Source organism: Nuphar pumila, chromosome 14 (assembly GCF_984573655.1).
Source record: "Nuphar pumila chromosome 14, dmNupPumi1.hap1.1, whole genome shotgun sequence".
Classification (NCBI taxonomy): Eukaryota; Viridiplantae; Streptophyta; class Magnoliopsida; order Nymphaeales; family Nymphaeaceae; genus Nuphar; species Nuphar pumila.
In genome coordinates this window covers 8,199,828-8,214,084 of record NC_143262.1, presented here as the reverse complement: position 1 = coordinate 8,214,084, position 14,257 = coordinate 8,199,828, and the positions used below count along the sequence as shown (strand labels likewise).

At 39.7% G+C, this 14,257-nt stretch overlaps 1 protein-coding gene across 2 annotated transcripts; it reads left to right on the top strand.

Moving 5' to 3' along the window:
* The first annotated feature begins 1,310 nt into the window (after positions 1–1,310).
* Positions 1,311–13,025, top strand: LOC149816258 (cytochrome c oxidase assembly protein COX11, mitochondrial-like). Of its 2 annotated transcripts, none has more exons than XM_089986677.1 (7): positions 1,311–1,548; positions 1,734–2,097; positions 2,445–2,513; positions 5,732–5,804; positions 8,551–8,655; positions 12,657–12,737; positions 12,819–13,025. In XM_089986677.1, the coding sequence occupies exons 2-7, from the start codon at positions 2,027–2,029 to the stop codon at positions 12,915–12,917; spliced, it is 498 nt and encodes a 165-aa protein (XP_089842803.1). In that variant the 5' UTR covers positions 1,311–1,548; positions 1,734–2,026; the 3' UTR covers positions 12,918–13,025. The 2 variants fall into 2 exon arrangements, with proteins under 2 accessions (XP_089842803.1, XP_089842802.1); XM_089986676.1 differs by having other exon boundaries at positions 1,331–1,548; positions 2,461–2,513.
* Positions 13,026–14,257: the final 1,232 nt, after the last annotated feature.

Genomic DNA, 14,257 nt, shown 5'->3' with positions numbered 1-14,257 from the left:
ACCACCGTGGGGTCGCCCCGGTGGCCAGTGGGGTGGTTGTTAAGGTGCTGAGATGAACTCCTCTGATCAAACCTCACTGGCGCATGCTTTCAGAGGTAGGCCACATAAGACAGGGTGGTTGTGGGTCACACCGGGGGTTTCTTTCATCGTAAAAAAAGATATCATTTGCCTATTGGGGGAGTACATTTAACTTTGACCTTGTGGCAAGATAGAATCTCAAACTATAATGTCCCATGTCTCATGACAAACCACGGTTGCCCTTAACCAAGAAAGCTGCAAAAAGCTATATTTTTAATATATATATATATATTATTTTGATTTTATATAGAAAAACAACTTATTTCATCTTTGAAAACAAGCTATAAAGTCTTAAAAAGAATTTCATGGTTTCACGCTTAAGAAGCAAGCTTCCAAATGAGTGAGCATCAAGGTTTTTAGATAATTCTCACAATTGTAATCTAAATTTTGCACCATTTGACCCTAGGCCTACCTTTACCTTTAGGGTTTTAACTTTTTGAAAATTTTGGCAAAAAATTGCCTTGCTCATCGACTTCATTGGTGTAAAAGCACAATCCTCTTGGACCGACAGAGAATACTCCTAGCTTCATCCTCACACTGAGAAATATGGACCCATGGGTTTCAAACTCAAAATGTCTTGTCAATTTGGCCACATTTACAAGGACAGATCAGGTGATCACTTCAATCATCACGATCTATTGTGAAATGATGACATCAGCACTTTTGGTGGGCTCCATTGCTTTCGTAGCGAGTGGTGGTGATTGAAATGGATTGTGGAGATCGAAGTGATGATTTAAAAAAAAAAGTTGTTTTTGTTAAATCACCTGATCTGCCCTTCATTGACAAGTTGTCCATGTGGGCATCCCTCAACCTGTTTTGGTTTGTTTTTTGTTTTTTACTTAATGAGACAACCCTCAAACTTGTCCATCATCAAGAAAAGAAAAAGAAAAGCAAACTCAGATCAGCTGTACCATAACATGATCCGAGACATTGCACCAAAGACACATTGATCGACGGGGCCCGGGGGGGGGGGGGGGGGGAGAGATTAGGTTGGGTGCCTGACAAACTCAATTAAAGTTGAGCCCGACCCAGCCCGACTATATAATTGAGTTTGACTCGGGCTTGGTCCGACAAAAAGACAATGGCTTTGAACCTGACAAGAACCGGGCCGGCTAAGTCGGGCCTTAACCCGGCCTGGCCCTATGTCGACCCCACTAATCCACACAAGAAGCGTGCTATGGAGACCATGAGCCATTCGGACCCAGCCAACCTGTACTTTATCGAGCTCAAGCTTGGGGGGCTCAGCTTGGTCTGCGTGAGTGCAGAGTGTGCAAGCCGTGGTCGTGCGGGCCTGGTAAGACTTTTTCCGGGTCGCACCGAGGTTGCTCTCTCTCTCTCTCCGAGGGTTTCTCAAGGGTTTTAGCTCTGTCTGAAGATGTCGTGGTCGATCTTTCACAGAAGGATCGTTCTCTCGTCCTCGAGGATCGATCGTCTCAGTCGACTACGCTCCATCTCTTCCCTGGGAGCGAGGTAAGCCGCGAACCTCTTTTCCCTAAAAATCTGAGTTGAAAACCTAATTTTATTCATGTAGCTCTCAAAATCTGAATTTTCTGTCTTTTACCTAAAATTCTCGATCTGATTCTTCGTTATTGTTCTTGATATTGTCTGGTCTATCTCTCTATGTTCTTAATTATTTTGAAATTTTGGGTGATTAGAGAGATGACGAGTTCGAGAAATGGGCGAGTTTTGGATCCATTTCGATCGGTGCGTGGTGCTGGGGAATCGGTCGGTTGCGCGGGCAGAGGACTTCCGACTCGATCGATACTTGGATCGGGATTTTGGCGCACAGACGTCATGTGGGGGAAGGCATTGAGTCCGGGAGGAGATCGAATATGGTACTCGACTCGTTCTGACGGGGTGTCTCGGTTTCAAGCGGCTCGGGAGGGAAATCTTCAAGCGACGCTTCTGTATCTGTTTGCGCTGGTTGTTGCCATGGTGGGCTCGACGTATGCGGCGGTTCCGTTGTACCGGAAGTTCTGTCAGGCCACTGGGTATGGTGGAACGGTTCAGAGACGCGAGGTAAGATTGGATTTTGGGTGAAGAAGTGGGAAAATTTGCTTTCTAGATGCGTGATTTGAACAAGTGGTATCTTTGTGTTATTGATTTTGAAGAGATCAGGATGTTGGTATTGATAGTCTACTGCTAAACATTGAAAATGTGAATACCATAGTAAAAATTTGTGGTATAAACTATCATCTAGAATGAAATTGACCAAGTGGGCATCTTTTATATCATTGGTTACCGATGAAACTTCTTTGCATAGTTTGAATTCTCTGGAACAGAATGTATGTAGGTTAAGTGTTTGATGTAAAGAATGGTGATTGGTCATTATATATTTCTGAGTGTTGCTCATGCATTGTGACAAGGTCTAAGTCTCTGCAGACTGTTGAGGAGAAAATCGCACGGCATGCACAAGAGGGAACTGCCCCTTCAAGGTACATTGGGATATATGGAGACATGTTTCCTTCGCGTTGTTTCAAGCATTTGACTGGTTGTTAGTCTATAGATTGAGGATTGTTTCTGTTATCAATGGGGTTTCCGCTTGTCTGTCTGGAGCACTTAGCGCACGTCACCTTGTGTTGGGGCGTTGCAAGTTCGAACCCCAAATGGTATGGTTGTATAACCGGGTTTCATATTTCTGGAACTTGTAAAAATGAACTATTCACTCTTAGTAAGCCACTAGAATAATTCATTGTTATATGTAAGACAAAAGCCTTCAATATCAAATTGTCTGTGTGAGAGGATCACTGTTGTTAGTTTGCTTATAGGCTCACAAGTCTTACAACCGATAGTGAATGTTATCAAGGCCTAACAAGCAAAGTGGAATGGGCAAGGGATGGAACACACACACTGCAGTTGAAAACCGAAAATCATGTCAGAGATGGCTGTCATATACACAAATAAGAGACTGTCAACCTAAGGCGATAGCATGATGTTATTTCTGTTATTTGTGTTGCTGAATCCTATACCTTTGACCACCAAGACGGACTGTAGCAGTAGCAGTATACTAAATTTTCTGATTATATACAATCTGAGTGTTGGAATTTGTTCAAATCACTGATCTTCACATATTTATCTATTTCCTTTTAGACATAACTAGCTTGCTTTTGCTGTTGGTCAACAAGTTCTCATTGTTCTGTGTTCAAGTGTGAAAATGGGAGCATTACCGACACTTGTCCCTGCTGCCATGATACCCTTTTTACCAGAACTGTATGACTTCACATGGAATATTTATCTATTTATGTACCTTGTGATACCTTTCCTTGTTAGCTGGCGCATACAGAGAACTACATGGTCAAACCTATGGATTTTCCAACAGTATATTGAGTGTGTTGTGGATACCGACCCTATGCATGTGATCTATGTAGTTTAAATAGTGAAAAAATGTTTTAGATTATGACATTTTGATATTTAGGCATCTTTTTGGTAACATTTAAAAATCAATAGCCCATGGTGCACTGAAATTTCGCAATACAAAAAGTCGCATTTTTATGTCAAAAAAACTGGATCCAAAATATGCTTTCTGGTAAGAAAACAAAAACCATGATAAACACATCTCTAGGGTCCGATTATAAGGGATCAAAACTTCAGATCATGAAACACTTCAAATGTGAAATACATTGTGTTTATTAAACAAATCAATGTGGTCTCGGTCACACCAAGGCTTATTGATAAAAAAGGCTCTGATTAATACTTGTGGCTATCACAACAGAACATTTGGTATGGAGAACCCCTGTGAAAAAATATATTCTGCTGCATCGCAAATTCTGATGTCATTAATAGATGTGGCCACAACCTGTTGCAACTGGAAGAGTTGAACTGTCTCCTGTTTAACTGAACTTCAACTTTCTGGTTCAGGTCAGGGAAGGAAGGAAATAAACGAAGAAACAATTATGGCAAAGAATAGTTCCCACAATGTAAAAACAAATGACAGTATCTAGAAAGCCAATAGTTGAACCATCAGAAAACTTACTCTCTGACAGAACACATGCATGTACTAGAAATTGAACTGTTGAAAGTCCAAACTTCTCGTCGAAACCTGAGTATCAATTTTCACTATTGGAAGCTCAACCACCTGAGACAATAATGTTGAAACACAAAAGGATATACATTAGTTCTTATTTTTTAGTTTCAATGGTAGATCTTCTTTAACAATCATAACTTATCTGGATAAGGTATAGAAAACAAACACTGAGCGGCATAATATCCATGTTTGGCTGGCTTCCATCTGTTGTTTGTACCGTGATTGAAGCCCAAATCTTGCTTACTCAGAACATTGACAATCTGGGCTCATGAATGAATTTGGTAATCTGTGTTCAGCTAAAGTTTGTTTGCTCTAGAAAGGAGTTTCATAAGAAAAGTTTAAGGGTGGAAGGGTAAAATCGTTAGAAATACCCCCAACTTCAGCGAAAATCAAGCTGGTGGTATTCGAGGAATATTGCAATATCTTGAGGCTATTCTATGAAATAACACTATTCTCAGTGGTAGTATGGTTATTTTCTAAAAGTTTTTTTTTCACATTTTTCTTAAATATGGCTATATAGATGTGTTCTACATGCTTGAATTTATGTTAATCAACTCTTGGATCATCTGATTTTGACACACATATAGGTTTTTATAAGGTTTAAAATCATCGGTTTAAGATTTATCGAAACATCCATGGCTTAAAAAGTCTTATTTTTTATCAAAAAAACATGATCCAAGTATCGTTTCCTCAAATCGACCATGCCGAACACCTCTGTAGGGTCAGATTTATAAAAATCAACCTAAAAACATGCCCTTGCTGGTGGTAGGCTAGAAAAATGGTGGACAGGTACCACTTTTCCTATATATATATATATATATATATATAGGTTCGAGTCAAAGTTTTAGGCCTGGGCCTGTTAGCTATCGGGCCAAAACCCAGCCCGTTATATAGTTGGCCGCATTCGAGTCGGCCCGTGGGTTACTAAGCCGGCCCACGGGTTACTGGGCTGGCCCGACGGGCATGAGCTATATATTAATTTGTAATAATATAAAAAATAAAAAATTACTTAATTGCATAGTAACTTGGTAACTATTATTATTTACCTAATTAGTTGCACTGGGTCTCCTGTGCATGTGCCAGGGCTCGAGCGAGTTACTGAGGTGAATTCACAAATTGGCTGAATATGTGTGGTTTAGCACTCCAAGGCTATTCTACTGTTATTATGTCACCCACTTTGGATCAACTAAATCTATGTCAGTTATGATCAAGGGTTTTGTTACATTTTTTTTCCCATCCTATAGTCAGTGCTTTTGCCAGCAGTTCATGCAACACTTTGTTTTATACACATGAAACACTGAATAGAGAACTCTTTTTACAAAAAAAAAGGTAATATATATTCATGGTTCAGCATTGTGGGGTTCTAGAAATATACCTGTCCCGTGTAAGGAAGATGGCACGTACAAAAACATGGAACATGTGCACCTGCTGACAGATGCCTTAAGTTCTTTTTCTGGGATTATCACGGGAAACTCAAAAGTTGGTGACTTAACTAGGTGTGCATGGCAAGAAGTACAGATGGGCCACTAGTGTCTTGTGGTAGTGACCAGATTATGCTATAGAGATAGACCTGAATGCACATCCCTTTCCTTCTTTCGCTGTTAATCTGATAAGGTTTTTTGCTTTCAGGGAACTCATTGTTCAGTTCAATGCAGATGTTGCTGATGGCATGCCATGGAAGTTTGTCCCAACACAGAGAGAGGTATTCTAATTAAATGAATACTCACATTATGTTAACACTTTTAGAAACCATTATACACTTGTTAGATTTTATAAATCCAGAGCTCTATCATGCGTGAAGATGAGGAATAGAGGGAGAGAGGAGCTGCAGAGAAAACCCTGATTCCCAATACAGGAATCGACTGCTACTAATCCTGTCATTATATGCTATTACTAATACAATTTAGGGTACTAAAATACCCTTTTACAATAAGGAAAAACTACATATGTGCCATTAATGAACTAATGCCATGATCACGGGTCTGGACCTTGACCCGTGATCCAAACACGTCTTTTCACCCTCCCTCAAGTTGTGCATGGTTTTGAACCATGAACAACTTGCCTTTTAACATCCAAAACCTGTCTTTAGTCAAGCCTTTTGTGAATATATCAGCCACTTGATCGGTGGTTCGTACAAATTCAGGCTCAATCTCCTTCTCTTCTACCTTTTTTCTCACAAAATGTTGATCTATTTCTATGTGTTTGGCACGACTGTGATAAATGGGATTGAAGGACATATTTATGACACTTTGATTATCATATAAAAGAAGTGATTGAGAGATTGATTTTCCCACTTCTGTCAGTAAGTGCCTAATCCATGTAGCTTCAGCAGTAGCAGCTGCCATTGACCTATATTCGACTTCTGTACTTGATCTAGCAACAACCTTTTGTTTCTTACTGCTCCAAGATACCAAATTCATCCCAACAAACACACAATGGCCTGATACGGATCTGCGTTTGTCTGGATCTCCCGCCCAGTCTGCATCAGTATAGACAATAATTTCATGTGCATTTTGCCCATTTGTCCTTTTTCTGTACAAAAGACCATCCCCAACAGTTCCTTTCAAATATTGAAGTATCCGCGTAATCGCTTCCATATGCCCTTCATGCGGCTCATGCATAAACTGAGACACTTGATTTACTGAGTAAACGATATCAGGTCGAGTGAAAGTGAGATATTGCAACATGTCGATTATACTACGATATTTTGCAGGATCTTCATACAAATCTCCATCTTGAGAATTGAGTTTCTGATGAAGTACACTAGGGGTTCCCAAAGGTTTGCAATCCTTCGTACCTGCCTTGTTGAGAACATCAATAGTGTACTTATGTTGGGTGAGCGTCATTCCTTCAGAAGTATTATCAACTTTAACTCCAAGGAAATATCGCAGTGTACCAAGATAAGCATTTTAAATCTCTGATTCAAGAGATGTTTGACCTTCTCAATATGAACTTTGGAATTACCTGTGATGATAATATCATCCACATATATTAACAACAGAGTAATCACATCTTGGTTCTTGAATATAAACAATGAATGATCAAGGAGAGATCGCCTAAAACCATATTTTTGTATTTCGAGAGAGAAACTATCAAACCAAGAATGGGATGCCTGCTTCAACCCATATATTGCCCTTTTTAATTTGCAAACGTATTTTGTAGGTTTGCCTTCGGCATATCCATTGGGTTGTTCCATGTATACTTCATATTTCAAATTTCCATGTAGAAAAGCATTTTTGACATCAAGTTGACTGATTGTCCACTGATGTTCAATAGCTAAAGATAGTATGATTCTTATTGTTTTCATTTTCACAACTGGACTAAAGGTCTCATCATAATCTTGTCTTTGCTCCTGTGTAAATCCTTTGGCGACAAGTCTCGCCTTGTACCGTTCTATGGTGCCATCCGATTTGTACTTTATTTTGTACACCCATTTTGACCCAACTACATTTCTGTCAGGTGGTCTGGGAACAACATCCCAGGTACCACACTCATGTAGAGCCTCTATTTCTTTATTCATTGCTTCAATCCATCTTTTAGAATTTGCTGCTTGAGAAAATGTTGTGGGTTCATCTTCCTTGCCCAAAGCAGTTAGAAAAAGTTGAAAGTCTAGTGAAAATTTCTCATAGCTGACCCATCTTTCGATCGAGTGATGAGAGCGGGTGGATTTTCTAACACCTAAAGTAGAAGTGGATGTAGAGGATGTATCCATTTTCTGATTAAAAATGGTGGGCGCCTCTCTTCCTCATCGGGTATAAACAAAACCTTTATACCTTTCTGGATCCAAAGATGGCTCTGTGCTCTCCTATGCAATCAACCTATCAGCAGGCATAGTTTCTTTATCCTTTTGATCACAATCTGAAGAACAAATATCGTTAGTACTGGAGAAAAGTTCAGAATTCAACCAGGAATAATAGACCTCAACTTTGGAATTTGATTCAGAAGAATTGATGCGATGATGATCAAAATTCAATTCGTCAAAGACAACATTTCTTGATATTTTGATGCACTTGCTCATGGGATCATAACACCTGTATCCTTTATAATTATCTACTTAACCCATAAACCTGCACTTCAAAGCCTTGTCCTGAAACTTATGCCTCATTGAGCTGTTAATATGAACATAACATATACAACCAAACACGCGCAAATCATGATAGTTGGGATGAACTTCAAATAGGGAAAAGTAAGAAGACTTGTTCTTCAAAATATCCATGGGCAATCGATTTATCACATGGACTGCTGAATGAAAGGCTTCTGTCCATAGAGTAATTGGAAGATTACTATCATGTATCGTACTCATTGCACTCTCAACAATATGGCGATGCTTCCTTTTGGCAATTCCATTATAATGAGGTGTATAAGGGCAGGACACCCTTCTCCTTGTTCCATTCCTTTCGGCAATTTCATTCTTTTTAACACTAAGTCGGGTTTCTATTGTTTTGCAGGTAAGGGTCAAACCAGGAGAAAGTGCCCTTTCTTTCTATACTGCTGAAAATCTAAGTTCAGCACCTATAACTGGTGTATCTACATATAATGTTACACCCATGAAGGTACCTTCATTTAAGTTTGTTGATTAGTAAAGTCACACACACACACAGAGAAAAAAAAACCTGTAAAAAATATAGCTTTCAGTTGTTTTAAGCATAGTTCAAATGTCACTGATATTTTGAAAATTTTGTGATTTTATTGTGAGAACTTCACAGGCCATGAAAGTTATCATGAGAAATACAAGATCTTGGGTATTTCTAGTATATCAGGATTTTATCATGATCTCAATATAACTTTTTTTAATTTTTGAAATTTTAATTGTTGTAAACTTTTATTAAAAATTATATAAATATGCTGAGATATTTTTAAAAGATTTGTGATTAAGGTTTTAAGTACCAAACAGATCGATATTGAGCAGGCAGCATTCCATATGCCTCATGTATCAATTTTTGGCTCAATCTGTATTGGAAGCCTATCAAAATGTGGGTTCATCTCCAATGCATAAAAGTGAAGGACAAATGTGTCATTTACAAATTTGTTTGAGTCAGAACATGTCTTGATGGATCCCGGTGTCAATTTGAATTGAAATTTGCTAGATTTCATGTGTTATTGTGATTCACTTTTAACAGATGTTGGTGTTTTGGCACCAGTAACTTGCTGTTATGTTCTTGGGCCCACAGGTAGGTCTGGGTTCAAGCTCTGGGTTAGGTTAGTTTGGAGACAGGGCTAACAAGTTCAGTTTGAGTTTTGACAGGGTTTAGTACTGATCAAAAAAATATGAAAAATTAGGGGAAGGCTTGGGACGGCTAGGGAAGGTTGGGTTAGAATTTGGGGTTCATGGACTTCAAGGACAAGGAGGTAAAAATAGGGGAACATAGAAAACGGGTTTGGGTTTGGACCAGACTTGCCAGTTGGGGAAGCGGGAGTGGGAAGAGATTCAGAAAGCAGAAGCAAAAGCAAAAGCGGGAAGCGAGGCACTTTTAAAATTTTAAGAAGCAGGAAGCGTGAGACGACTTATAAACGAACTAGGAATCGTCTCGTAAGCGAGAAGAGAAGCGAACCAAAAGCAACTTAGGAAGCGAGGTGAAAGCAAGGGGGAAGCGAAAAAATGAAAAAAAAGGAAAAACACGAACGAAAAAAAGGAAAGCGAGCTTCCCCATTAAGGGGAAAACACACTTCCCCTAAATGGGAAGCATGCTTTCCCTAAAATTTTGGCTCTTTCCATCACATTTCGGAAGCACCATGTTTCACACTTTCGAAACATGCTTCGGGAAAGTGCGCTTCCCCAGGCCCTATGGCGCTTTCGGTAACCCTGGTATGGATTGAGATTTGGTAAAAATAGGTTTTAGTGTCAGACTTATTTATCTTCATTGAGAATGAGTTTGGGTCCGATTTTTTGTTGATATGTTAAGGGTAGATGGATTAAACTAGGGTTAAATTTGCAGGCTTGGATTGTGTACGATTTGGGAGAAATGTTGGGTTAAAATTGGGCAAAATTCCAGAAATGTTAGCAATAAAATGCTGTTTTTAGGTTGGAGTTTAGGCATAAAAGAGGCTTAGGAAGTTGGTTCTAAGGACTTACACGATTTAGGAAAGATATCCCAAGGTTGAGAGAGGGTTTGGTCCATCCGGAGGTGGTTCTGGTTCCACGAACACGGTTGGATCTGGTTGAGTCCTTCGCTATATTGCTGCAATCAACAAACACTAAGTAAAATTGATTCTACTTAGCTCTTAGGCAATTTCAGACCTAGAAAGGGGTGATACCACTTACATAACCAAGAGAAGAGCCCTTATAGAAAAGTTGAACGAGTCAAGGAGGTAGAGATTCACTGGGGTAGAGAGAGAGAGGTTCTATTGTCCCATCTTTCACAAATTTAGTCCTTTTATAGGCCAAGGGAATTCTCACTTAATTACAAAAATAAAAGCAAACAACCCACTAAGATAAGAACTACCTAAAACACTAATGAGACCCTCTAACTCACGAGACCCTTGGGCTCTAAGACAATAAAGAAAAGAAACCAAAGGGTCACACGTTTTTGCAGGCCTTGAAGGCCTCTTAGGAGGTGCCAACAAAGTGGGGCCCACTTTGGCATGAGAGGCTTCTAGTGGGGACGCCCCATGTAGGTCCCACTTGGCATTGATGAAGGGGGCGCCCAAGGGGGTCCCACTCGGTGGATGTGGCGGCATGACTGATTTCCCATGTAGCTGAGGTGGCGGGCATCATTTGGAGTATGGGTGACAGATCTGGATCGGCTTGCCTTGGACCCATTTGCATAAGTTGGACCTTTGGAGTTTGATTGAGCTCACCCGGGACTTGGTCCGCATCATTTGCTTCATGATGGACATTTAGGCAAGGGTATATAATCTAGCTTCTAGATTGGTGATTCTAGATCATAATTTGACCGGAGATGTTTCCTTTTTTTTCACCACATTATATAGGAAAATGGGTTATGGATCTATGTGGGTTTTATATTTACTAATGGCTGCATTGTCGCACAAGTTACATTAACACAGTTGATACCTTGAATTACAACAGTGTGGCTAGTTCTCTCTAGAGCTGACCCTGTTTTGTTGGGTTAAGGGCCTTAAGGCCTGATTTATGATAACGGCTAGTTTTTTTCTAGTTGGAAGGATAACTCTTATCAAGAATGTGTGAAGTGGTATAACTCCTGCCTTCTTTTCCTTTATGGCATTCTAAAAAACTTGAGCAAAGAACAATAGGATTTCTGTGACCATCCTTTGGCAAGAGCAGAGGGGTGGGGAGGGGCTCTTTTCCTACCTCATCACCAGGTTTCCTTATCCATTGATAGGGGAGGCTTTAAATTCAGAAGATGAGGCTTATGAATGAGGCGTTCCTTAGAAAACGGTGGTGTTTGAAGAAATGGAAGACAAGTGGGGGCTTTACTGCTTAAGAAGATGTATGTGTTGTAGGTATGCCAACTAACTGAACCCCGACCATACATGAAAAGCTGGGTGGTTTATTTGCAAAGGGTGGATAAGGGTTCTGAACCTGCATAAATAGAGAATTATGATCACTCTTGGCAATGAAATTAACATTAAGTTCTGGTCTGATGTGTGGTCAGTCATTGTCCTTTGTCAAAAGACTATCTGAGCTCTGTGACTTGACCAGGCATAAGAATGGTTCAGGAGTGGAGAGCTGGTCTGAGTGGCTTACAGAATTTGTTTTTCAGGTGAAATTTGACAGAAAGACAGTATGGATAATGGTTAGAACCTATGGAGAGGCTGGCGGACTGTGAGGATGTGATTCTTTTGGAATTATTCCCAGTCTGGCAGATCTTCCATCAAGGATTGTGGCCCTTTGATATGTGTGCATGTACCATCTCCATTTCCTAAGGTATCTATTTGGGGTATGACCCGAAACCTGCAGCTTTGGTTTTTACTTGGTTGATTTCTGTTTGGAGGGGTCTTGATTCGAGAAAAGCTGAAACTAGGGGTTCTTATCTGGTATTTACTTCCCATGTAAGAGAGAAGAAGAAACATGCCTGCACTTGTTCCGGTTCTACCCATATTTTAAAAGGCTGTTTTGTTGGCTGGAGTGTCATCGGAAGATTGTCAATTGTATAATCTTTTTGGCTGAAGGGCTAAAATCGAGAGTGGGAGGTGGTTGACCATTTGGAAATTTTGGTGGTATACTTGGCTTGAGAGGGACAAAATACAAAGGTATATTTGAGAATATAGCCACCAAACCTTTTGGCTGCACCATTGTATTCAGTTGGTTATCAGATCGTGTGAACAAGGGATAAGGTGGTGGTTCTGATCTGAGTTGGATAGATTTGGATTTCTCAGGGAATAACCTTTGTATTACAGGTTCATGTGTTAATTTGGTGACTCTTTGTCACCTTTAGTTCTTTCTTTTGTTATTCTATGCTTCCTTTGTTTAAATAAATTTATTTCATCTCCTAAAGAAAAGAGAAAAGATTAGTTTCTAATTTGATTCTTCTTTTGTTGTCTTTTCTTCCTTTATTTAAATAAAATTTTACTTCACTTCCTAAAGAAAAGGAGAAAAAATTGGTTTCTTACTAGGTTGACCTCTTCCTTTCAGGCTGCAGTTTACTTCAATAAGATCCAATGCTTCTGCTTTGAGGAACAACGTCTTCTTCCAGGGGAGCAGATTGACATGCCCGTAAGTATTCAGCTGTTTATTTTACTTTTTGACATGATCAGTATTGAGTCACGGCCTGATGATGGCGGATGGTCTCTGCAGGTGTTTTTCTATATTGATCCTGAATTCGAAACAGATCCTAAAATGGATGGCATCAACAATTTGATACTGTCATACACTTTCTTTAAAGTCAGTGACTAATGACGCTGTTAGCCTTTTATTGGCTTTCCTTTCAATGTTACGTGCAGTTAAACGGAAGTAATTTTTAGAATCAAAATAATTTTTGCAAAGGAAAACTTGTCCCTTTTCTAGATCTGTTTTGATGCTTCTTTTTATATGTTAAGATGTCATATAAGTATGGTTTGAGTGTGGTATGTTTTAGAGGCGGAAGTATGGCTGGGAAACGAGATGAGCTGCTCATGATTCGGCTTGTGTTCGGCTCATAAAGAGTTTGTTTGAACTGGTGAAATAGGCTCGGCAAGCCAAACATGAACAGCAGGTGTGTGGCTTGGCTAGGCTCATATAGGCTTGTTAACTAGTAATAAATATATTTTATATCATTCAGTGTAGTGGCTTGCAAGCAATAAATTGGAAGTTCAAATCTTATTGCCCACAACTTTTTGAGACAATGTATTTATTTTGTAATGGGCAAGTTTGAGTATGGCTTAGTAGGTTTAGAGTCCAAATTTTATTAATTTTATCTTTGAAAAAGGTGTTTTATGTGCAAAGGAGCCAGTTCGAACTTGGCTTGTTGGAGGAGCTTCAACACCCTCTGTTTGGTTCATTTGGTTTGTTTACCAGACCTAGTTGGAAGGTATGCTGACATGGGTGAAATGTATTTGTGCTTCCTAATATGATGTACCATACCCATGTTGAGCACCATCCAGTATTATTAAATTAAACCTAATGCTGCCCCAAGGGTTTTGGTGTTATGAAAGGGCCTGTGGCCACTAGACGGGTGGTCAGGGTTCCATTCCATGAGCGCCAGTCCCTTACATTAATGAGGTCAAGGGATAAGATCTTGCTTAGTCGAAGCTTGACCATTCTCTTTGATAAGGAGCGCGCCATGGGTTTACACTGTCGTGACAGTGATCTTCAGGCTTAGCCAGCACTTGCTAGGTGCTCGATACGGGACAACTCAACTGAGTCACGGTTTAACCCGGCAACTTTGTGAAGCATGAATAGAAGAAACAAGAATCTACATAGCTTCCAATCAGTCCATATAACCCTAGTATTCTGAGCTTGTGTAGCCAGCAACTTCCATGGAATTTCAGACCCGTTCTAGAACATCACCTATCAGAAACAGCAGGGACAACAGGTAGGATTCAGGCTGGATCTTGCCAGATCTGAATCTGGATCTGAAATGTGAACAGTAGATTCAAAGCTGGATTCGGATCTGAGTAAGATCCAAAGAGCTAAGAAGAAATCTGAAACCAAAATGCATGTGGTAATATTAGATCCAGAAAGAATAGAACAAAAACAAGCTATTTACATGTAAAAAATGTAACCGGGTAGGATTTTGATTCAGATCAACTCCAGAT

Bases quoted from the DNA above. Each gene is read 5' to 3' on its own strand.
- LOC149816258 (XM_089986676.1), top strand. From the start codon at position 1,454: ATGTCGTGGTCGATCTTTCACAGAAGGATCGTTCTCTCGTCCTCGAGG. The intron at 2,514-5,731 runs GTACATTGGGAT...TTTTGCTTTCAG, and splicing joins GAGGGAACTGCCCCTTCAAG to GGAACTCATTGTTCAGTTCA. The intron at 12,738-12,818 runs GTAAGTATTCAG...TGGTCTCTGCAG, and splicing joins GGGAGCAGATTGACATGCCC to GTGTTTTTCTATATTGATCC.